This window comes from Triplophysa rosa, linkage group LG21, assembly GCF_024868665.1.
Source record: "Triplophysa rosa linkage group LG21, Trosa_1v2, whole genome shotgun sequence".
Classification (NCBI taxonomy): domain Eukaryota; kingdom Metazoa; phylum Chordata; class Actinopteri; order Cypriniformes; family Nemacheilidae; genus Triplophysa; species Triplophysa rosa.
This window is the reverse complement of record NC_079910.1, coordinates 1,697,628-1,720,583: the sequence shown is the minus strand read 5'-3', so window position 1 is coordinate 1,720,583 and position 22,956 is coordinate 1,697,628. Positions and strand designations below refer to the sequence as shown.

Genomic DNA, 22,956 nt, shown 5'->3' with positions numbered 1-22,956 from the left:
TGAGACTCTTTCATTCTCTGGAGAGATTAAATGCGATTCAACTCATTTTTAACATTTAAAGAATGCTTGCATCTGTTATGAGTTTATATAATGTTGTCCATATTTTAATAAAGTGAGCAGAATTACAACATTTTGCGTTTTCACAGTTTCTTAAATTTCAGGTTTCAAGCCTTAATTTCTAGATTAAAATCAAGATCTGTCAGAACTGGTGTGTAATGTGACTGTCATTGCTTGAATGTGCCGCTTACAACTGTCAACATTGAACATTTAAAAATAGAGGTGATTGGGTAACTACACTGACCAAAATTATAAACGCAACACTTGTTTTTGCCCACATTTTTCATGTGCTGAACTCAAAGACCTAAGACTTTTTCTATGTACACAAAAGGCCTATTTCTCTCAAAGATTGTTCACAAATCTGTCTAAATCTGTGTTAGTGAGCACTTCTCCTTTGCTAAAATAATCCATCCACCTCACAGGTGTGGCATATCAAGATGCTGATTAGACAGCATGATTATTGCACAGGTGTGCCTTAGGCTGGCCACAGTAAAAGGCCACTCTAAAATGTGCAGTTTTACTGTATTGGGGGGTCCGAAAACCAGTCAGTATCTGGTGTGTACACCATTTGCCTCACGCAGTGCAACACATCTCCTTCGCATAGAGTTGATCAGGTTGTTGATTGTGGCCTGTGGAATGTCGGTCCACCGTATGAAATTTTCTGTTACAGGTCCCGGTCAAAGGGAGGAACTGTATTCAGATTAAACTCTTTTTCAATAAAGAGTAAGAGAGACGAGAGTTTGCTGTTAGTCAAGCGGTGCTCTGTGTTGTCGGAAGAGGCACCACAGTTGTCACAGTAACTCAAGCTCTCAACTGCCACCAAGAACTTAAAAGATGCAGCTCTACACTCTTAGTAACACTATCTATCATTGCTATTAACACAATCTCATATGAATGTTAATATAAATATATACACGTATACAAATCATTTCATGTCATTGTGAGCCAAAAATAGCAATATTTTGTATGATGGATTGAATGCAGGTAGACGAATGAGCGCAGTTTCTTAATCTATCAGGATCAGTGGATGAACACAGAATATATAGTCAATTCTCTTCACACTCCATCACAGTAGGTGGCGGTATACACCTATAGATTGGTTCGCAACCCGTCATTAAACCTAAAGAAGAAGAAGATGCTTGGTAACTCTGGTAAACAACTGTTGTCAAGCAACCGCTGCGTCCTCAACCAGTCCAGCAGGTGGCGCAAACGCATCACGTGTCACAGAAAACAGCACGTGAAGAAAGTTCAGCTCACCGTTTCAACAGCAGTAAGTGTCGTGTTGTTTATGTTTTTCATCATTAATGTGATATCTGTGTTTTCTCTTGCTTTTTGTAACTTGTTGTTTTTTTCTGGGTGCTTTAAAATCTTGAGATTATATCGATGTTGTTATCAATGTTTTAGTCAGGAAAGTTTTTCTTGATTTATCGAAGCTCCATTCGTGTGTAACGTTAATCACATTACAATCATGTTTTGCGGTCTTTGAACATAATTTTAATGTTGTGTTCAGATGTCCATGATGATGGTGCAGGTGGATGTGATGTGCTATATTGAAAAAATATGTGATATTTATGATTTGATGACAGAAATATGTCAGCTGAAGAAAGAGGTGAAGTTACTGGAGACAAAACTCAGAGAGAGAGACCAACTCAACAGAAAGGTTTGGACACATTAAACATTCATTTCATCTTTTACATGATTGACTGTCTGTCTGTCAAATGTAAAGATGTACATTGTAGATCAGACTTGAAGTTTTCCCGGTGAGGATCAAACAAATATCAGATTGTGTGGATGAGCATTTTAACCTTTTGGTTCGCTGGTCATTTACTGTTGAGTACAAAAATAAAACTCCGGTCATTATTTTCTCACCCTCAGACTGTTTCACACGTGTTTAATACCTACGATATTTGTTTAAATGTGTATAATCTCTGAATGTTATTCTGTGTTTGTTGTGATGTTATTTTCAGGATGTATGTGGTGTTTCTCTCTGTGATCAAACATCTCCAGATCTTCTGCTTTCTGTCTGTAATGAAGAGCAGAAGACATCAGTGAAGCTGCTGGACTGTGAGATGGAGCTGAAAACACAAATCAAAGAAGAACAGACAGATGAAGATGATGTGTTTTATTCAGGTGTGTATCTTCTCTTCATGTTTAACCAGTCATGATATAAAGACATGAACACTATTGTAACAGATACAGAAGTGTTCAGTGCAGGGTTGCCGTCTTTGACTTTGTGGTTGGAGTGAGATTTTTTCGGCCAGGGTTGGGTGGGGTTGCTTGCAGGGGTACATTTTCCTCACCATGCTCTTTAGTTTGCTCTTCCTACACAACCTCACGCAGTTGTCTGTGTAGAAGTGACTATTCCTTTCTTGTGCTTATTATAAAATATATTTCTATGGAGCTTTAAAGTGGAAATGTGCCACAGTAAGATGATGTCATATGCAGTGGGCATGTCTGGGAGGTTCCTTGTAAAAATGTATTATAAAAGATGTTAACACAAGACGATTCTCTTTCTTTTCAAAAACAATATGAACGTATTTAGGTCTTCCGTTAGGAAAATTATCGATGTTTTTAACTCTACAATTATACCATGGTCTATATCTCACGGAGCCGATCTAACCAATATAGATATTATACCTCAAAGTGACGATGTCACTGATTACTATCTTATAACATGTACACTGTGCACTGCAGAAATCAGCCGTTTAAAGGGCTCAGCATAGTCCAGGTGAATTGCGCTTTCGTTCTGCGTTTGGGGGTAAAACGAAGCTCGAACAATCCAAACAATCCAACACCCCTTTGTTTCTGGAGGCGGGGTTTACATGACGTATCCAAATAGCCACTGCACACGTGGCCACACAAACAACACACCCACCTATTACGTAATGGCCAAGGACCAATGGTGGCTCGAGGGTGTTTACCGGCCAACACAAACTTTCCCGGATAGTTCTGTTTGGTTTGCTGCTGCGAACTAGTGAAACGAATTGTCGTTTGGACCAGATTTTGTTCGAAATCAGGTCACAGATGGTCGTTTTTCGATTTTGAATGTAGTATGCAGAGCCCTTAACTCGTTATCAACAGGGTAGAACAATTACCTCGACTACTAAAGATAGTTTCGCAAAGAGCTTGCCAGATCTGACTCCTTTAATAACCATACCAATAAATACAGAATCGCTCGATGACATGACCAGCAAATTGGGCACTATTTTCTCTAATACATTAGAAGCTGTTGCGCCTATGAAGTCAAAAAAAGATTAATGAGAAAAACGTAGCACCATGGTACAATAGCACCACCCGCGCCCTTAAAAGAGAAACACGTAAACTGGAGCGCAAATGGAAACAAACCCAATTAGAGGTCTTTAAAATTGCGTGGAAAGAGAGTGCAAACTGTTATAAAAAGGCACTAAAAGCAGCAAAGGCTGAGCACCTCCGTAACCTCATAGAAACTAACTAAAACAATCAAAGGTTTTTATTTGGTACAGTTGCTAAACTAACAAATAAACAGACATCACCTGACCTGGTTATTCCACCCACCGCACCTTGGTAGCAATGAATTCATGAAATTTTTTACAAACAAACAAACGAGACAAAATAGTAAAAACACAACCTCCAAGTCTGTCCTATAAATTAGTACCAACCATCGCCCCAAAAGAAAGGCTACAATGTTTTTCACCTATAAAACAGGAAGATTTAATTAAACTTATTGCAACATCTAAACCTACAACATGCTTATTAGACCCCATATCAACTTAAAAGAGTTATTACCCGTTGCAATTGAGCCCATTTATAACATTATCAGCTCGTCAATTAATCTAGGCCATGTCCCAGGACCCTTTAAACTGGCCGTCATTAAGCCTCTTAACAAGAAACCAAACTTAGACCCCAATGAACTAGGAAACTATAGACCGATTTCAAATCTCCCTTACCTGTCTAAAATACTAGAAAAAGTAGTGTCCACTCAGTTGTGCTCTTTCTTACAAAAGTATGACATACACGAAAAATTTCAGTCAGGCTTTAGACCGCATCATAGTACTGAAACTGCGTTTGTTAAAATTACAAACGACCTGCTTATAGCATCAGATAAAGGTAACATCTCACTCCTAGTCCTGCTTGACCTTAGTGCTGCGTTCGATACTGTAGACCATAAAATACTTCTAGATCGCTTACACAATTATACCGGTATTCAGGGACAGGCACTACACTGGTTCAGATCGTACTTATCAGACAGACATCAATTTGTCCATTTAAATGGGGAATCATCAAATCTAACGCAAGTAAATTATGGATTGCCGCAGGGATCGGTTTTAGGACCCTTGCTATTCTCCATATACATGCTGCCCCTTGGAAACATTATTAGAAAACATGGAATTAGCTTCCACTGTTATGCAGATGATACTCAGCTATATATCTCATCAAGACCAGATGATTCCTTCCAACTATCCAAATTGGCAGAGTGCATCGACGATATAAAGCATTGGATGACTTGTAATTTCCTTCTTTTAAATTCTAATAAAACAGAAATATTACTTATCGGACCAAAGACACGTGAGCAGAATATTTCGGATTATGACCTGCAAATTGAAGGCTGCACTGTTACTCCAACAAATACAGTTAAAGACCTTGGCGTTATATTAGACAGCAACCTGTCATTTAAAAATCACATCTCAAATGTCACAAAAACAGCCTTCTTCCACCTTAGAAATGTTGCCAAATTGCGAAATATTTTATGTGTGGCTGATGCAGAGAAGCTTATTCATGCATTTGTGACCTCAAGACTTGACTACTGTAATGCACTGCTTAGTGGTTGTCCTGCAGCATCAATAAACAAACTACAGTTAGTTCAGAATGCAGCTGCCAGAGTTCTAACCAGGTCCAGAAAATACGATCACATAACCCCAATGTTATCAACCCTTCACTGGTTACCCATTAAGTATCGTATTGACTTTAAAGTTCTTTTAATTACTTATAAAGCCTTAAACGGTTTAGCCCCTACCTACATAACAGAGCTTCTACCACACTACAACCCATCACGCTCTCTAAGATCTCAAAACTCAACACCTAGAATAACTCAATCCACCAAAGGGGGCGGAGCTTCCTCATACGTAGCAAATGTAGTAAATGTTCGCCGGTTCCCGCCTCCTTCCGTTTTATTGAGCTTTATTACACTGTGTTTTACCTTTTTTGTGTTTTACTTATTTTCTCCTGTAAAGCTGCTTTGGAACAATGGACATTGTGAAAAGCGCTATATAAATCAAATTGAATTAATATGAGATTAGCAAAACCGCGTGTGTTACGGCCGCTTTAAAACCGTTTAATGCCCGGGTAGTTCCAGTCAGTTTGAACAATGTTTGAAATTAACGGACGAAAAATACCTGTCATTTTCACCTGTCTAATCAAAAGCACCAATACATCAATAACAACTTTAATTTGGCAAATGACCATGGTATAAGCGGGATAATCCATAGTTAGCCGTGCATTAAAGGATTTTAATGCACTTAGGCGCTTCGCGTCGGGTTGTTCTTGGCCTCTACGTCTAGCTGTGGATTATTCTATAATCTATACATATCGTAGTTAGACTAAAATAAAACCATGGTTAAAGATTTACTTAGTGCAAAAGTTATTCACAATTTATTATGAATTTTGTAATAATGCATTAAAGTGACTTGGTATATTTATGAAATATTGCTAAAGTAAAACAAATTAATTTGATGGAGCTTACAATTGGAGGTTATTATAAAGAAAGATTTATGAAATTGTCTGACTTTTTCAACTTTTTGACATTATGTTGTGCTGTTTCCTCAAAACTTGCTGGGCAATCCCAACTCTCTGCTTTTGCTGATGTTACGGTAAATACAGTGATGAGATCAGACACTCTTTCATTGACCCAATATTACCGTAGTAACAGAAATAAGCGTACATGTGAAATGTCCACAGTAAAAATGCAATGGATACAGATCAGCGCTGTTTTAAACTTGTCCAGTTAAGAAGGTTTGGAGCTTCATCTGAACAATGTCCTAATCCTGACAGAAGGACAATCGTATGAGCCGTTTTGTTGCTGTTACCTATTGAATTTATGTTGGCTTTGAAATTTGGCGTGAGAGTTGGCAACCCTCTCAGCGCATTTCTGTACTATGATACTGATCATAATGATTTTCTCTCTTCATTTTAGACCTGATGAAGGTGAAGGAGGAAAGTTCAGAACCGAATGAAATGGAGGAGAAAGACCATCATCTCATAACTGGAGAAGAATCTGTGACCTGCTTGAACACTGAGAAGAATGAAGACAAAAATTCTCACATGTGCCCTCAGTGTGGAAAGATCTTCACATATAAATACAACCTTAATAGGCACATGAGAGTTCACACTGGAGAAAACTCTCATCAATGTGATCACTGTGGAAAGATATTTGTTCGTAAAGACCACCTTAATTTACACATGAGAGTTCACACTGGAGAAAAGCCTTACAGATGTGATCAGTGTGGAAAGAGCTTTTCGTGGACAACGTCTTGGAGAGATCATCTTCTCTATCATTCTGGAGTGAGATCATTTCAGTGTGAACAGTGCAGTAAAACATTCATTTCTGCAAATAACCTGAACCAACACATGAAGATTCATACAGGTGTGAAGTCTTATGTCTGTTCCATCTGTGGAAAGGCCTTCAAACACCTCTCCAAACTTAAAAATCACAAGAAGAAAACACACACAGGCGTGGGATCTCATATGTGCTCTGAACAAAAATCCTACCCATGCTCCTCATGTGGACAGACGTCTTGAGATTCACATGAAGAGGTGTTGCAAAGTTCATCCACATGAAACTGTTCAGACCAGAAGATCCCTGAGACCTTCAGCAGTAACTTGTTAAAATTACTTGTGAAGTTTGTCTTGTTGGACAAGTAAAACATTCAGAGAACATACATGTAACATTTTAGAAAAAAACTTTTGTCGGAATGTTACTTCAGCAATGGTAGTATTTTAAACAAGGGTCAATAAATAAGAGGTTTGTGCAGTTTTGGGATCTTGTGAAGTTAACGGTTCTGTTTACTGATGATCAAAGTGTTTTGAATAGAAACAGCTCATCTGATTCACAGTCTGGAATTAAAGGTCCAGTCAGTCAAATCTAGTGATGAGGTTGTGAATTGCAACCATCGGCTCACTCCACCCCTCCTCCCTCTCTTTTAAAGCACTACAGCGGCTGACACAACATGATGAATTCATGCAAGGGAACCGGCGGTGCATGTAGATAGAAATAAATCATTCTAAGGTAATAACATTTACATTTATTCATTTAGCAGACGCTTTTATCCAAAGTGACTTACAGAGAGTTCAGGGAGCAATAAGCAATATGTCATACAGGAGCAATAATACAATGGGTGCTAATACAAAGTAACTAGTTTCAACAAAAGCTAATTCATCAAATATGACTCAGAGGTTCCTGGCTGTTTTGGAAGGAGTGATTGTGGTATTGCTAAGTTGGATGGTGAGATCGTGTTGCACCGTGGGGTGTGCCGGAAACACGAGTAGTTCTGTCTTGGCAGGTTTCACCTGGAGGTGATGCCCTTTTATCGAAGCTGAGATGTCTTGTAGGCAGGCTGTAATGTGAGCTGCTACGGTGGTATCGTCTGGGTGAAACGAGATGTAGATCTGGGTGTCTTCGGCATAACAGTGATACGAGAAGCCGTGTGCCCGTATGATGGGTCCCAAGGATGTCGTATAGATGGAAAAAAGCAGCGGTCCAAGCACTGATCCCTGAGAGACCCCAGTGATCATGTGGTGAGCAGTGGACAGCGAACCCCTCCATGACACCATAAAGGATCTGCCGGAGAGGTCGGATTTGAACCAGCGGAGAGGAGAGCCTGAGATTCCTAGAGTGACAGGGTTGCTAGCAGTATCTGGTGATTGACAGTGTCAAACGCTGCAGATAGGTCTAGCAGAATCAGGACCGAGGATTTAGATTCCGCCTTGGCTAGCCGCAGTGCTTCTGTGACCGATAGCATTGCAGTCTCAGTGGAGTGGTTTGTTTTGAAGCCAGACTGCTTGTCATCCAGTAGTTTATTTTGGGATAGGTAGGAAGACACCTGGTTGAAAACTGCCCTTTCAATTGTTTTTGCAATAAACGGGAGGAGAGAGACAGGTCTGTAACTGTCGGTAGTAGAGGGGTCCAATGTTGGTTTCTTAAGTAGGGGCGTGACCTGGGCCTGTTTGAATGTGGATTGAAAAGTGCCGGTGAGCAGGAAGGTGTTGATGATGTGTGTGAGTGCGCTGGATGTGGCCTGAAGGAGATGGGAGGGGATTGGGTCAAGGGGACAGGTGATGGGGTGGCTGGAGAGAAGTCTGATGACTTCAGTGTCAGTCAGTGGGGCGAAAGAGGAGAGTTCAATGTTTGAAGTGAGGGTAGTGTGTACCGAGGTCTAAGGTGCTGAGAATTGTTTGCTGATGGATGATGTTTTCTCATTGAAAAATACAGCGAAGCGTTATAACAACATAACGCTTCACTATGTAAGGTCTTTATACACCTCTGAAGACATAGTTACGTATATAATATTGCATTTCTGTCAATAGATCTTCCAGAAACTACACACTGGACCTTTAAACTTGTCATAAAACAATGAGCCATTCAAGTTTTCAAGGTAAGTGAATGCAAAAATGTGAATATGAATAGTTCATTCAGAGAGGCATTCATAGAGGCATTCAGAAGGAAGTGAACTAGATCAGGGGTTCCCAAACTTTTCTGCCCGAGACCCCCAAAATAACAGTCCCAGTGACTCGAGACCCCCACTATCCTCAGATGTGGTTAAAGTATACAAACGTTCCAAGCAAATGCACACATGCACCTATTCTACCCGAAACGCGGGTAATGACAACACAAAATATCACAGTCTAACAAATTATTTTATAGTTATTTACTTATTTCTTTACTTGTTGTTATACATTAACTATGAACTATTACTACAGATGGTCGAATTTCATCAAACTGATTTGAGTGCCTCTTTTCATACCTGAGGGAGCTGCCATCCCTGCGTTGTCTTTGGTCGATATTAATCAACGTTTCATTTCGACAAATAAGAATATCCTAAATTTAAAGCATGAAAAATAATCTGCGTGCACATGGGACTGTTTAACGTGGTGCAGTAAATGGACTTGCTGCACCTAACCTAATACATCTTGCTAATGTCGTTAATGTGACATAATCACCTCAGGGGTCATGATCGAGGGGGAGGAAATTCCTAAAGCTGATGGCTTTTTATTTGCCTGGTTTTATTTTTAACTTAACTAATATTTTTATATTTTGTTACACTTACTGAGATTACATTTGCTATTTCTAATAATAAAAAAAAATCTGGAAATCATCTTGCGACCCCACCCTCACAGCATTGTGACCTCCCCGTTCGCCACTTTGGGAACCCCTGAACTAGGTTTTCATAAGCTAAACTGTATTTACTTTATGTGAAAATATGTTTGTATTACTTGTGTTTTCTGCTGTTTTTGCAGCACTGTTGATTGTCTGAGACTCTTTCATTCTCTGGAGAGATTAAATGCGATTCAACTCATTTTTAACATTTAAAGAATGCTTGCATCTGTGATGAGTTTATATAATGTTGTCCATATTTTAATAAAATGAACAGAATTACAACATTTTTCGTTTTCACAGTTACTTAACTTTCAGGCTTTAATTTCTCATCAAGATCTGTCAGAACTGGTGTGTAATGTGACTCTCATTGCTTGAATGTGCCGCTTACAACTGTCAACATTGAACATTTATAAATAGAGATGATTGGGTAACTATGCTAAAACAGGGAGACAATATTATAAGATAGAAAGAGGCATAAAGAAAAGTAAAGTCATTCATCACATAAGTAGCAGGGAACAGATCATTTACACATATTTATGGACAGAACATTCAAATCTTAATCATACATTGTATATTATAGGGAAACAATACAGGTTTGTGTTATACATGTTAAACCCTATAAAAGTAATGTTGGGGATAAATGTGGGCAAAATGATTTTGTTTTCTTAAATATTTTTTTTCTCTTAATCTGATTGGTAGGCTAATTTTAGGTTAAAATAACATTAAAAAATGCTTATTTTATATTTACATTGATAATTCAGGTAATTGCTACTTTAAGTCCATTAGATGTCACAAAAAACAGAAGCGTCATTTATTTTAAAGGTTTTTTACTGTGTTTTAATTAGTGGAATGCAGTTTTTAATGAAAATTATGTTTTCGTGTGAATTTTGGGTGAAAAACATAAAACTGCTTATTTTACATTCAAATAAATGGGGTAATAGAGGTAATTAAGGTAAAAGAATAACACAAAAATCACCAAATAAGTGCATAACTTAAAAGATTTTACATTTATTAAAAAGCAAAAAAATACAGTTTTATGACATTTATGTAAAATATAAATGGAATCGCAAAGTGCCCAAATTTGTCCACTAACCGCAGATTAGTGCAGTTGTAATTAACACCACTGATGAACATGTTTTGTTGGTATGTCGTGCATATGATACAGAAAGGAGGTGTCTGAAAGAAGAACTATGGAAATTTCCATAAATAATATTTTGTATGATGGATTGAATGCAGGTAGACGAATGAGCGCAGTTTCTTAATCTATCAGGATCAGTGGATGAACACAGAATATACAGTCAATTCTCTTCACACTCCATCACAGTAGGTGGCGGTATACACCTATAAATTGGTTCGCAACCCGTCATTAAACCTAAAGAAGAAGAAGATGCTTGGTAACTCTGGTAAACAACTGTTGTCAAGCAACCGCTGCGTCCTCAACCAGTCCAGCAGGTGGCGCAAACGCATCACGTGTCACAGAAAACAGCACGTGAAGAAAGTTCAGCTCACCGTTTCAACAGCAGTAAGTGTCGTGTTGTTTATGTTTTTCATCATTAATGTGATATCTGTGTTTTCTCTTGCTTTTTGTAACTTGTTGTTTTTTTCTGGGTGCTTTAAAATCTTGAGATTATATCGATGTTGTTATCAATGTTTTAGTCAGGAAAGTTTTTCTTGATTTATCGAAGCTCCATTCGTGTGTAACGTTAATCACATTACAATCATGTTTTGCGGTCTTTGAACATAATTTTAATGTTGTGTTCAGATGTCCATGATGATGGTGCAGGTGGATGTGATGTGCTGTAAATCAGTAGGAACTGATCTGTCTATGCTGGATATTGATGATTTGATGACAGAAATCTGTCAGCTGAAGAAAGAGGTGAAGTTACTGGAGACAAAACTCAGAGAGAGAGACCAACTCAACAGAAAGGTTTGGACACATTAAACATTCATTTCATCTTTTACATGATTGACTGTCTGTCTGTCAAATGTAAAGATGTACATTGTAGATCAGACTTGCAGTTTTCCCGGTGAGGATCAAACAAATATCAGATTGTGTGGATGAGCATTTTAACCTTTTGGTTCGCTGGTCATTTACTGTTGAGTACAAAAATAAAACTCCGGTCATTATTTTCTCACCCTCAGACTGTTTCACACGTGTTTAATACCTACGATATTTGTTTAAATGTGTATAATCTCTGAATGTTATTCTGTGTTTGTTGTGATGTTATTTTCAGGATGTATGTGGTGTTTCTCTCTGTGATCAAACATCTCCAGATCTTCTGCTTTCTGTCTGTAATGAAGAGCAGAAGACATCAGTGAAGCTGCTGGACTGTGAGATGGAGCTGAAAACACAAATCAAAGAAGAACAGACAGATGAAGATGATGTGTTTTATTCAGGTGTGTATCTTCTCTTCATGTTTAACCAGTGATGATATAAAGACATGAACACTATTGTAACAGATACAGAAGTGTTCAGTGCAGGGTTGCCGTCTTTGACTTTGTGGTTGGAGTGAGATTTTTTCGGCCAGGGTTGGGTGGGGTTGCTTGCAGGGGTACATTTTCCTCACCATGCTCTTTAGTTTGCTCTTCCTACACAACCTCACGCAGTTGTCTGTGTAGAAGTGACTATTCCTTTCTTGTGCTTATTATAAAATATATTTCTATGGAGCTTTAAAGTGGAAATGTGCCACAGTAAGATGATGTCATATGCAGTGGGCATGTCTGGGAGGTTCCTTGTAAAAATGTAACATAAAAGATGTTAACACAAGACGATTCTCTTTGTTTTCAAAAACAATATGAACGTATTTAGGTCTTCCCTTGGGGAAATTATCGATGTTTTTAACTCTACAATTATACCATGGTCTGTTTGAATACTCGATTCTGATTGGCTGGAAGGTGTGCATTAAAGCCGTTTAATGCCTGGTAGTTCCAGTCAGTTTGATCAATGTTTGAAATTAACGGACAAAAAATACCTGTCATTTTCACCTGTCTAATCAAAAGCACCAATACATCAATAACATCTTTAATTTGGCAAATGACCATGGTATAAGCGGGATAATCCATAGTTAGCCGTGCATTAAAGGATTTTAATGCACTTAGGCGCTTCGCGTCGGGTTGTTCTTGGCCTCTACGTCTAGCTGTGGATTATTCTATAATCTATACATATCGTAGTTAGACTAAAATAAAACCATGGTTAAAGATTTACTTAGTGCAAAAGTTATTCACAATTTATTATGAATTTTGTAATAATGCATTAAAGTGACTTGGTATATTTATGAAATATTGCTAAAGTAAAACAAATTAATTTGGTGGTGCTTACAATTGGAGGTTATTATAAAGAAAGATTTATGAAATTGTCTGACTTTTTCAACTTTTTGACATTATGTTGTGCTGTTTCCTCAAAACTTGCTGGGCAATCCCAACTCTCTGCTTTTGCTGATGTTACGGTAAATACAGTGATGAGATCAGACACTCTTTCATTGACCCCATATTACCGTAGTAACAGAAATAAGCGTACATGTGAAATGTCCACAGTAAAAATGCAATGGATACAGATCAGCGCTGTTTTAAACTTGTCCAGTTAAGAAGGTTTGGAGCTTCATCTGAACAATGTCCTAATCCTGACAGAAGGACAATCGTATGAGCCGTTTTGTTGCTGTTACCTATTGAATTTATGTTGGCTTTGAAATTTGGCGTGAGAGTTGGCAACCCTCTCAGCGCATTTCTGTACTATGATACTGATCATAATGATTTTCTCTCTTCATTTTAGACCTGATGAAGGTGAAGGAGGAAAGTTCAGAACCGAATGAAATGGAGGAGAAAGACCATCATCTCATAACTGGAGAAGAATCTGTGACCTGCTTGAAGACTGAGAAGAATGAAGACAACAATTCTCACATGTGCCCTCAGTGTGGAAAGATCTTCACATATAAATCCAATCTTAACAGGCACATGAGAATTCACACTAGAGAACGCCCTTACAGATGTGACCAGTGTGGATTGACCGTAAATCGTGAATACAACCTTAACAGGCACATGAAAATTCACACTGGAGAAAAATCTTACAGATGTGACCAGTGTGGAAAGATCTTCGTTCGTAAAGACCACCTTAAAGAGCACATGAAAGTTCACACTGGAGAAAAATCTTATAAATGTGATCAGTGTGGAAAAATCTTCAATCGTAAAGACCACCTTAATGAGCACATAAGAGTTCACACTGGAGAAAAGCCTTACAGATGTGATCAGTGTGGAAAGAGATTTTCGTGGGCAACGTCTTGGAGAGATCATCTTCTATATCATTCTGGAGTGAGATCATTTCAGTGTGAACAGTGCAGTAAAACATTCTTTTCTGCAAATAACCTGAAACAACACATGAAGAATCATACAGGCGTGAAGCCTCATGTCTGTTCCATCTGTGGAAAGACCTTCTCAAAACTCTCCAACCTTAAAAATCACAAGAAGAAAACACACACAGGAGTGGGATCTCATATGTGCTCTGAACAGAAATCTCACCCGTGCTACTCATGTGGACAGAGTTTTCAGAAATCAAGACGTCTTGAGATTCACATGAAGAAGTGTTGCAAAGTTCATCCACATGAAACTGTTCAGACCAGAAGATCCCTGAGATCATCAGTAACTTGTTCAAATTACAAGTGATGGAGTTTGTGTTTGACCTTCACACTGAATGTTTTTTGTCAAAGAGTGTAACAATTTAGCAAAAAGGTGCACTCCGAAAATTTCTGGGCTGTTTTCAACTCATATAAAGGTTGAATAAAGGTTTGTAAAGTTTTGGGATCTTGTATGTATTGCAAAAACGTTTTATGTTAATATACTGACCAGGGGCCCGTTTCAATAAGGAGGTTTAACCAACACAGAGTTGATTTACACCGAGATGCGAAACTTTTGAGTTTTTGGTTTCAGAACATTTGATTTGAGTTAGTTCAATCAACTCTGGGTAGACTGACCATGGGTTTAGCGCTTGCGCCACAACTATGACAAGCCATGATCAATGGAGCTCCAATATGACAATTCACCATGGCAACGGCACCAAAAAAAGCAACATGGAGGCAGAAAGCGCTTGAGAGCGAGGTGCACTTTCCGCTCAGCATCTGCAGAAAATGACTTGTTTAAATTAATAAATAGATAAATGTACCAATAAACAAACAAATCAATTAGTAAATGAATGAAACAACAGAAATAATAATAAATCTCATGTTCTCACTCCCCTTCAGTGCTCTGGTGATGAGTGTGAGATGTCATGGTGTCTAGGACACTTGTTAGGGTGTCAGACTGTCATGTCAAAATCAGGCTAATCAGCGGTTCGAGCCCTGCTCTGAGCAGATTTGGGTAGGAATGGCTACACATCTACAGTAAATGAATTGTTTATACCTTTATCGCTGTGTTTGTATTTATTAATTTCTTTATTCGTGCACATTATTAAGTAATTTCTCATCCTCCATAGAAAACTACCACTTGTGAGAACATGTAAAGGAAAGAATGTGCTCTGATGTAATACACGGCCACGATGGCTGATGTTATTGATGTAAGGATGGATGAGATATATTTTTATATATCTAATTCACTTTAAAGAAAAATGGTACAGTTTTAATAAAAATGCACAAGGAAATGACAAAATTCCACTCGGGTCCTAAATTGCTCTCCTGAAATCAAAGTACATCCCTTTGAATGAATGCAGCCTCTTCATGAATCCTCTGTAAAAGCTCATATGACATAAGTCAGTGAGATGGTCTCTGTGTGATCAACATGTGTGCCATGAATGAATGAATGAGTTACACCACTTGCGCTTTGAAAGGGGGAGGAGATGGAAAGAAACTCTGGGTTAACCAAAGAAAACCTGCTCCCGACCAGGTTAGGTTCACAAAGTAAGTTACTATGGTTACTGACTCTCAGTATAAGTTACCTCTCTTTTAGAAACGGGCTTGAGTTACCCCGCTCTCTCGGGTTTGACATACCTCACATTCTGAAACAGAAAACCTAGAGTTTCCCTCACTACAGGGTTAATATACTCAGAGTTTTCTCTAAACCTCCTTTCTGAAACGGGCCCTGGGTTTCTTGAATTACTTTGATTTAAAGTGTTGGAACCAGAGACCAATGAATTACAGGTTTGTGCCGTTTTGGGATCTAACTACATTTAAAGTCAAACTTGTAAGGTATATTTTTTGTATATATGGTATACTTTCGTGTATACGTGGCATGTTTTCATATAAGCACAATAAAGATGAATCACTATGCATTATAATTTTGAGTTAATAAACTTTTGATATTTAGACTTTTATTGACCAAAATACGCTACTTTTATGATATAGTCCAGCCGTGTTCGTGACACAAGATATTCGCAAAGAAAGTCTGTACTTTCCAGACTGCAGCGGTCAGCGGAGTGGTGAAGTAATGTTAAGCTCTTTCATTAGATTTTCCTGCTGTGTATATTTTCTTAATATAAGATTTTAATATGTTCACTTCAATGAGTTTTCTTTTAAAAACGTATGTTGGTAGGAGGAGGATTCTTAGTGATCGAATATAGAGCAGCTTACAATAGTCTACACTGACTTTCATTAAAACATAAGACAAAAATGACCACATCTAACAACTGTAAGCCATGAAGTAAATAATGTGGTTAATTTCTGTTGTCAATCAGACACTGCGCTTCCCTCCAGCCGGCAGGTGGCGCAGACGCATCACGTGTGACAGAGAACAGCAGCGCGTGAAGAAAAGGCGTGCCACAGTTTCAGCAGCGGTTAGTGTTGTGTTAACATGATGTTACCATGTTAAATGTTAACATGATATAATTGTTTTGAAATAAGTTTTTTCACTGATTTATCAAAGCTTGCGCTGTATGAGTGATGTTACCATGTTAAATGTTAACATGATATAATTGTTTTGAAATAAGTTTTTTCACTGATTTATCAAAGCTTGCGCTGTAATGAGTAGGAACAATAATTTTGATGTTGTGTTCAGATGTCCATGNGGAACATAATTTTGATGTTGTGTTCAGATGTCCATGATGATGGTGCAGGTGGATGTGATGTGCTGTAAATCAGTAGGAACTGATCTGTCTATGCTGGATATTGATGATTTGATGACAGAAATCTGTCAGCTGAAGAAAGAGGTGAAGTTACTGGAGACAAAACTCAGAGAGAGAGACCAACTCAACAGAAAGGTTTGGACAGATTTGCACAGAAAGTTTTGTACAGATGTATCCAGGCTCTGAATGTTATTCTGTGTTTGTTGTGATGTTATTTTCAGGATGTATGTGGTGTTTCTCTCTGTGATCAAACATCTCCAGATCTTCTGCTTTCTGTCTGTAATGAAGAGCAGAAGACATCAGTGAAGCTGCTGGACGTCGAGATGAGCCCTGAAAACACAAATCACAGAAGAACAAGACAGAGAAGTGCATTTGTTTTATTCAGGGTGTGTCTTCCTACATAATGACACATACCATGTTATAGTTTCAAAGAACTGGTGCAATTATGTATTTTCATAATTTTCGTTCATCTAGCTTGATGGAGTGAATCTGGTGCACAAGACATTGAATAGGTGTGTATTTCATGTGTAACCGTATGATACTATTGTAAAGTTACAGAAGTCTATTACTCTATGTGATTACCATAGATTTCTCTTTATTAGACCTGATGGAGGTGAAGGAGGAAAGTTCAGAACCGAATGAAATGTGAGGAGAAATATCATCATACTGAGAAGATCTCTCCGAGTTGCTTAAGAGGACAGATTAGAGCACGAAAAAACTTTCCCACAAACACAACTTCCTCATACCTGCCGCATCAGTGTGGAAAGACTTCACATATAAATCCAAACTTAATAGGCACATGAGAATTCACACTAAAGAACGCCGTTACAGATGTGACCAGTGTGGAAATTTCTTTAAATTTAAATACAAACTTATTTTGCACATGAGAATTCACACGGGAGAACGGCCGTACAGATGTGGCCAGTGTGGATCCACCTTCATTCGTGAATACAACCTTAACAGGCACATGAAAATTCACACTGGAGAGAAATCTTATAAATGTGATCAGTGTGAAAGGACTTTTATTCGTAAAGACCACCTTAAAGAGCACATGAGAGTTCACACTGGAAAGAAACCTTACAGATGTCATCAGTGTGGAAAGAGCTTCAGTCTGAAGGCTAATCTTAAATCTCACATGAGAGTTCACACCGGAGAAAAGCCGTACGGATGTGATCAGTGTGGAAAGAGTTTTGCATCGGCAGCGACTCTGAGAGATCATCTTCTCTATCATTCTGGAGTGAGATCATTTCAGTGTGAACAGTGCAGTAAAACATTCTTTTCTGCAATTGACCTGAAGAAGCACATGAAGACTCATACAGTTGTGAAGCCTCATGTCTGTTCCATCTGTGGAAAGTCCTTCTCAAAACTCTCCAACCTTAAAAATCACAAGAAGAAAACACACACAGGCGTGGGATCTCATATGTGCTCTGAACAGAAATCTCACCCTTGCTCCTCATGTGGACAGAGTTTTCTGATTTCAAGACGTCTATGATGGTGCAGGTGGATGTGATGTGCTGTAAATCAGTAGGAACTGATCTGTCTATGCTGGATATTGATGATTTGATGACAGAAATCTGTCAGCTGAAGAAAGAGGTGAAGTTACTGGAGACAAAACTCAGAGAGAGAGACCAACTCAACAGAAAGGTTTGGACAGATTTGCACAGAAAGTTTTGTACAGATGTATCCAGGCTCTGAATGTTATTCTGTGTTTGTTGTGATGTTATTTTCAGGATGTATGTGGTGTTTCTCTCTGTGATCAAACATCTCCAGATCTTCTGCTTTCTGTCTGTAATGAAGAGCAGAAGACATCAGTGAAGCTGCTGGACAGCGAGATCCCAAAAACACAAATCACAGAAGCAGAAGTACAGACAGAAAAAGGCATTTTGTTTTATTCAGGCATGTGTCTTCCACAAACACTACCATTATAGTTTCAGAAGAACTCGGTGCATTTGTTATTATGTTGTATTTTTCATAATGTTTTTTCTGTTTTCATTCTAGACTTGATGGAGGTGAAAACAGAAATCACAGAATCGGTGCAACAAACAGAAAAGACTGATTTGATTTATTCAGGTGTGTATCTTCTCTTCATGTGTAACCAGTAATGACATAAATACTATTGTAATAGTTACAGAAGTGCCCAATACATGTACTGTACTATGTGGTATTAACCATAATGATTTTCTCTCTTTATTTTAGACCTGATGGAGGTGAAGGAGGAAAGTTCAGAACCGAATGAAATTGAGGAGGAAAATAATTTCACGACTAGAGAAGACTCTCCGAGTTGCTTGAGGACAGAAGAGAGTTTCCCACAAAAAACTTCTCATACCTGCCCTCAGTGTGGAAAGATCTTCACATATAAATCCAAACTTAATAGGCACATGAGAATTCACACTAAAGAACGCCGTTACAGATGTGACCAGTGTGGAAATTTCTTTAAATTTAAATACAAACTTATTTTGCACATGAGAATTCACACGGGAGAACGGCCGTACAGATGTGGCCAGTGTGGATCCACCTTCATTCGTGAATACAACCTTAACAGGCACATGAAAATTCACACTGGAGAGAAATCTTATAAATGTGATCAGTGTGAAAGGACTTTTATTCGTAAAGACCACCTTAAAGAGCACATGAGAGTTCACACTGGAAAGAAACCTTACAGATGTCATCAGTGTGGAAAGAGCTTCAGTCTGAAGGCTAATCTTAAATCTCACATGAGAGTTCACACCGGAGAAAAGCCGTACGGATGTGATCAGTGTGGAAAGAGTTTTGCATCGGCAGCGACTCTGAGAGATCATCTTCTCTATCATTCTGGAGTGAGATCATTTCAGTGTGAACAGTGCAGTAAAACATTCTTTTCTGCAATTGACCTGAAGAAGCACATGAAGACTCATACAGGCGTGAAGCCTCATGTCTGTTCCATCTGTGGAAAGACCTTCTCAAAACTCTCCAACCTTAAAAATCACAAGAAGAAAACACACACAGGCGTGGGATCTCATATGTGCTCTGAACAGAAATCTCACCCATGCTCCTCATGTGGACAGAGTTTTCAGAAATCAAGACGTCTTGAGATTCACATGAAGAAGTGTTGCAAAGTTCATCGACATGAAACTGTTCAGACCAGAAGATCCCTGAGATCATCAGTAACTTGTTCAAATTACAAGTGAAGTTTGTCTTGTTGGACAAGTAAAACATTCAGAGAACATACATGTAATAACTCAGCAAAAAAAAAGCTTTTGTAGGTATGTTAATTCCGTAATGTTTATGTTTTATTATTATTATATTAATGTTGGACAACCTGAGGCCAATGAATAAGAGGTTTGTGTAGCTTTGGGATCTTGTAAAGTTAAAGTTTCTACTTACTGATGATCAAAGTGTTTTGAGCGTTCCGAGTCGGTCAAACAAGGCCGCTGCTTGCATCTGACACAGATATTTTGTTTTCCATAATTTAACACAATGAACCGATTTAACATTTTGCGTTTCCACAGTTTCTTAACTTGAAGTCTTTTAAGACTTTAAATCTGGATCTGTCAGAACTGGTGTGTTATGTGATTCTCATTGCTTGAATGTGCCGCTTACAATTGTCATCATTGACGTGACCAAAATAAAACATTAAAAGTTGTCAACCATTATGGTAAACGACTGTTGTTAAGTGACATTTCGCTCCAGTCCAGCACTCGAAGAGAGTTTCAACATGAAGTTTACAGTTTCAGCAACGGTAAGTGTTGTGTTTTTTATCGTTTAGGGGATTCATGTATTTTCTATTTTTGTCTTTCTGCAGTAAGAGAAGCTTGTTTCTCTTGAAACTCGAGGTTCTGCCCCCCTTCATTGAACTCTTTTTGCTACCTCCATTTGCTAAAAACAGCTCTGACTCTTCTCGTATGATGTCTGATGAGGTTGAAGAACACGACAAGTAATCTTGGACTATTCCTCCATACAGAATTCCTTCAGATGCTTCGAATGTTGGTGCTCCCTCTTCAGTTCATCCCACTCATTTTCGATAGGGTTCAGATCAGGGAAGATATAGGTAGACCTTGTTTGTTTTGAACCAGTGTCCTGATGGAAGATCTATAACACAACCCATTAAAAGATTTCTAGCAGAGGAAGTCTGGTTTTGATTTTTTATCTGTTGGTATTTGATATAATCCATGATGCCATGTATCTGAACAAGATGTCCAGAACCTCTGGTATAAAAGTAGGTCCACAAAAATAAAGATCCGGTGGTATATTTAAATGCAGACGTGGGACACTTTTTTATTACTGTGAGCACCAAACCTATCCTGTGTTATTGCTGTAAAAAAAACTATTTTACATTTCATACGGCCATAGAACCCAGTCCTGGTTGAAGTTCCAGTATGGGAAATTAAAGTGGTGTTTTTGCATGAGAGCAGAGCAGAAGATTTGTTTCTTGAACAGTGTCCCAAACAACATATGGTGATGGAGGTGCAGTTTTCCTTCATGTTTTTATGCTTTCTGACAGCAAAATTCAACTGATTTCTGCAAATTTCCATCTGTGATCCTTGAAGAGTCTTTGGCCACTCAAATTATTCTCCTCGCTATGCATTGAGACAATATAGACACAAATTCTCTTTCAGGCAGATATGAAACATCTCCAGTCCATTAAAACTTTATGGTCTCAGCGGCCAATGCGTCCGTTTCGGCCACAAACGTTAGCTGCCCACCGGGAAAACGCCAGATGGCCAGTCCACCCCTGGTGTGAACATAATTTTGATGTTGTGTTCAGATGTCCGTCATGATGGTGCAGGTGGATGTGATGTGCTGTAAATCAGTAGGAACTGATCTGTCTATGCTGGATATTGATGATTTGATGACAGAAATCTGTCAGCTGAAGAAAGAGGTGAAGTTACTGGAGACAAAACTCAGAGAGAGAGACCAACTCAACAGAAAGGTTTGGACACATTTGCACAGAAAGTTTTGTACAGATGTATCCAGGCTCTGAATGTTATTCTGTGTTTGTTGTGATGTTATTTTCAGGATGTATGTGGTGTTTCTCTCTGTGATCAAACATCTCCAGATCTTCTGCTTTCTGTCTGTAATGAAGAGCAGAAGACATCAGTGAAGCTGCTGGACTGTGAGATGGAGCTGAAAACACAAATCAAAGAAGAACAGACAGATGAAGATGATGTGATTTATTCTGGTGTGTGTGTTCCGTTAGTGTTGAATACTCAAAGGTATGGGTTAGTTGCACCAGCTGGGCATACACCTGGACGAGGTAAAAATACGTTTACATTTTTTACAACCATCTCTGGAAATGGTTGAAAGTGGACAAGCTCAAAAGTTTTTACACCCTGTTTTAACCTGTGTTTAACATCGTGATTCAATCAACCAAAGCACATTTAAATACCAGGTGTAAACAGGGCCTTTTTCTTTGATCTTAAAAGGCACTTGAGAAATCACACTGGAGAAAAGAAATGTGGAAAGATCTTCCTTCGTAAAGACTGTCTTAAAGTGCACATGAGAGTTCACACCTTACAGATGTCATCTGTGTGGAAAGAGCTTTTCGTGGGCAACGACTTTGAGAGATCATCTTCTCTATCATTCTGGAGTGAGATCACGTGAATAGTGCAGTGAAACATTCATGTCTGAAAATAACCTGAAGAGGCACATGAAGACTCGTACAGATAAGCCTCGCGTTTCTTCCATCTGAAAAAAAACATTTTTTTACAACTCTCCAAATTTAAAGAGCATGAGAAAACATCTGACACAGTCGTGGCATCTCATGTGCTCTGAATGTGGCCAAACCTTTATTACTTCTAACCAATTAAAAAACACCACAGAGTTCACACAGAGGAAAAATCTTACCTGTGTGGACAGACATTTACAGAACGAAGACATTTGGAGATTCACAGGAAGAAGTGTTGCCAAGTTCATCCTCAGAAAACTGAAGATCCCTAAGATCTGCAGTAACCTGTTGAAACTGCTATTGAGAAAACGATTGTTCTTGTTTGACAGTTTTTTCTGAAGTTCAAGAGTGCTTTCAGTATCAAAATGATACACACAGAGGTAAAGTAACTGCAGAGGTGTTTTGACGTTAAGTCCAGTAGCTGGCTGAAAATGCACTATATTCGCTGGTAACCGCTATAAAATGTCAACCAAGAAGAATCCAGAAGTAACTTGTGCCGTAGAGCGACCTGTAGTTCCAAACATGACTGCATTTTCTTTCTGCACCAAGAAAACTGATTCTCCACAACAGTTTTTATAGTTACTTCTGGAGTCTGGAAAGTTTTTTTTTAACTTAACGCTAAACCTCTGTAAAAAAAAACATTAGATTGACATTTAAAAGAAACCAAATCATTTTAGTTTTTCCAACATAAAAATGGATGTATGGGAAGTATGAAAGTATTTCCTTAATATTACATCGAAAGTGTTTTAAAATGGTGGAAGAGGTTATTTCATGTTCTCTGTTATGCAAATGTTGTTTTAACCATATTGACACCAGTCGAAGCTCATCTAGTTGTAAAATTTATTGACTCCACTAAATGTGCCA

At 38.4% G+C, this 22,956-nt stretch overlaps 4 protein-coding genes across 5 annotated transcripts; all 4 read left to right on the top strand.

Moving 5' to 3' along the window:
• Positions 1-1,355: 1,355 nt before the first annotated feature.
• Positions 1,356-8,748, top strand: LOC130545454 (zinc finger protein 184-like). Of its 2 annotated transcripts, XM_057319959.1 has the most exons (4): positions 1,356-1,717; positions 2,025-2,187; positions 6,227-6,846; positions 7,239-8,748. In XM_057319959.1, the coding sequence occupies exons 1-3, from the start codon at positions 1,568-1,570 to the stop codon at positions 6,829-6,831; spliced, it is 918 nt and encodes a 305-aa protein (XP_057175942.1). In that variant the 5' UTR covers positions 1,356-1,567; the 3' UTR covers positions 6,832-6,846; positions 7,239-8,748. The 2 variants fall into 2 exon arrangements, with proteins under 2 accessions (XP_057175942.1, XP_057175941.1); XM_057319958.1 differs by lacking the exon at positions 7,239-8,748 and having other exon boundaries at positions 1,357-1,717; positions 6,227-7,063.
• Positions 8,749-10,793: 2,045 nt separating this feature from the next.
• Positions 10,794-15,643, top strand: LOC130545287 (zinc finger protein 501-like). Its single transcript, XM_057319721.1, has 4 exons — positions 10,794-10,928; positions 11,169-11,333; positions 11,641-11,803; positions 13,176-15,643. The coding sequence occupies exons 1-4, from the start codon at positions 10,794-10,796 to the stop codon at positions 14,060-14,062; spliced, it is 1,350 nt and encodes a 449-aa protein (XP_057175704.1). The 3' UTR covers positions 14,063-15,643.
• A 1,588-nt stretch (positions 15,644-17,231) lies between these two features.
• On the top strand, positions 17,232-17,940 carry LOC130545286 (zinc finger protein 211-like). The gene has a single exon (XM_057319719.1). The coding sequence runs from the start codon at positions 17,248-17,250 to the stop codon at positions 17,938-17,940; it is 693 nt and encodes a 230-aa protein (XP_057175702.1). The 5' UTR covers positions 17,232-17,247.
• Positions 17,941-17,943: 3 nt separating this feature from the next.
• LOC130572028 (gastrula zinc finger protein XlCGF57.1-like) lies at positions 17,944-20,467 on the top strand. The gene is made up of 4 exons (XM_057363431.1): positions 17,944-18,092; positions 18,179-18,344; positions 18,447-18,518; positions 18,645-20,467. The coding sequence occupies exons 1-4, from the start codon at positions 17,958-17,960 to the stop codon at positions 19,613-19,615; spliced, it is 1,344 nt and encodes a 447-aa protein (XP_057219414.1). The 5' UTR covers positions 17,944-17,957; the 3' UTR covers positions 19,616-20,467.
• The last annotated feature ends 2,489 nt before the right edge of the window (positions 20,468-22,956 follow it).

Excerpts from the sequence above, each read along its gene's own strand:
- LOC130572028 (XM_057363431.1), top strand. The coding sequence starts at position 17,958 with ATGTGCTGTAAATCAGTAGGAACTGATCTGTCTATGCTGGATATTGAT. Across the intron at positions 18,093-18,178 it reads GAGACCAACTCAACAGAAAG|GATGTATGTGGTGTTTCTCT; the intron begins GTTTGGACAGAT and ends TGTTATTTTCAG. Across the intron at positions 18,345-18,446 it reads AGGCATTTTGTTTTATTCAG|ACTTGATGGAGGTGAAAACA; the intron begins GCATGTGTCTTC and ends TTTTCATTCTAG.
- LOC130545286 (XM_057319719.1), top strand. The coding sequence starts at position 17,248 with ATGAGAATTCACACTAAAGAACGCCGTTACAGATGTGACCAGTGTGGA.
- LOC130545287 (XM_057319721.1), top strand. The coding sequence starts at position 10,794 with ATGCTTGGTAACTCTGGTAAACAACTGTTGTCAAGCAACCGCTGCGTC. Across the intron at positions 10,929-11,168 it reads AGCTCACCGTTTCAACAGCA|ATGTCCATGATGATGGTGCA; the intron begins GTAAGTGTCGTG and ends TGTTGTGTTCAG. Across the intron at positions 11,804-13,175 it reads AGATGATGTGTTTTATTCAG|ACCTGATGAAGGTGAAGGAG; the intron begins GTGTGTATCTTC and ends TCTTCATTTTAG.
- LOC130545454 (XM_057319959.1), top strand. The coding sequence starts at position 1,568 with ATGTCCATGATGATGGTGCAGGTGGATGTGATGTGCTATATTGAAAAA. Across the intron at positions 1,718-2,024 it reads GAGACCAACTCAACAGAAAG|GATGTATGTGGTGTTTCTCT; the intron begins GTTTGGACACAT and ends TGTTATTTTCAG. Across the intron at positions 2,188-6,226 it reads AGATGATGTGTTTTATTCAG|ACCTGATGAAGGTGAAGGAG; the intron begins GTGTGTATCTTC and ends TCTTCATTTTAG.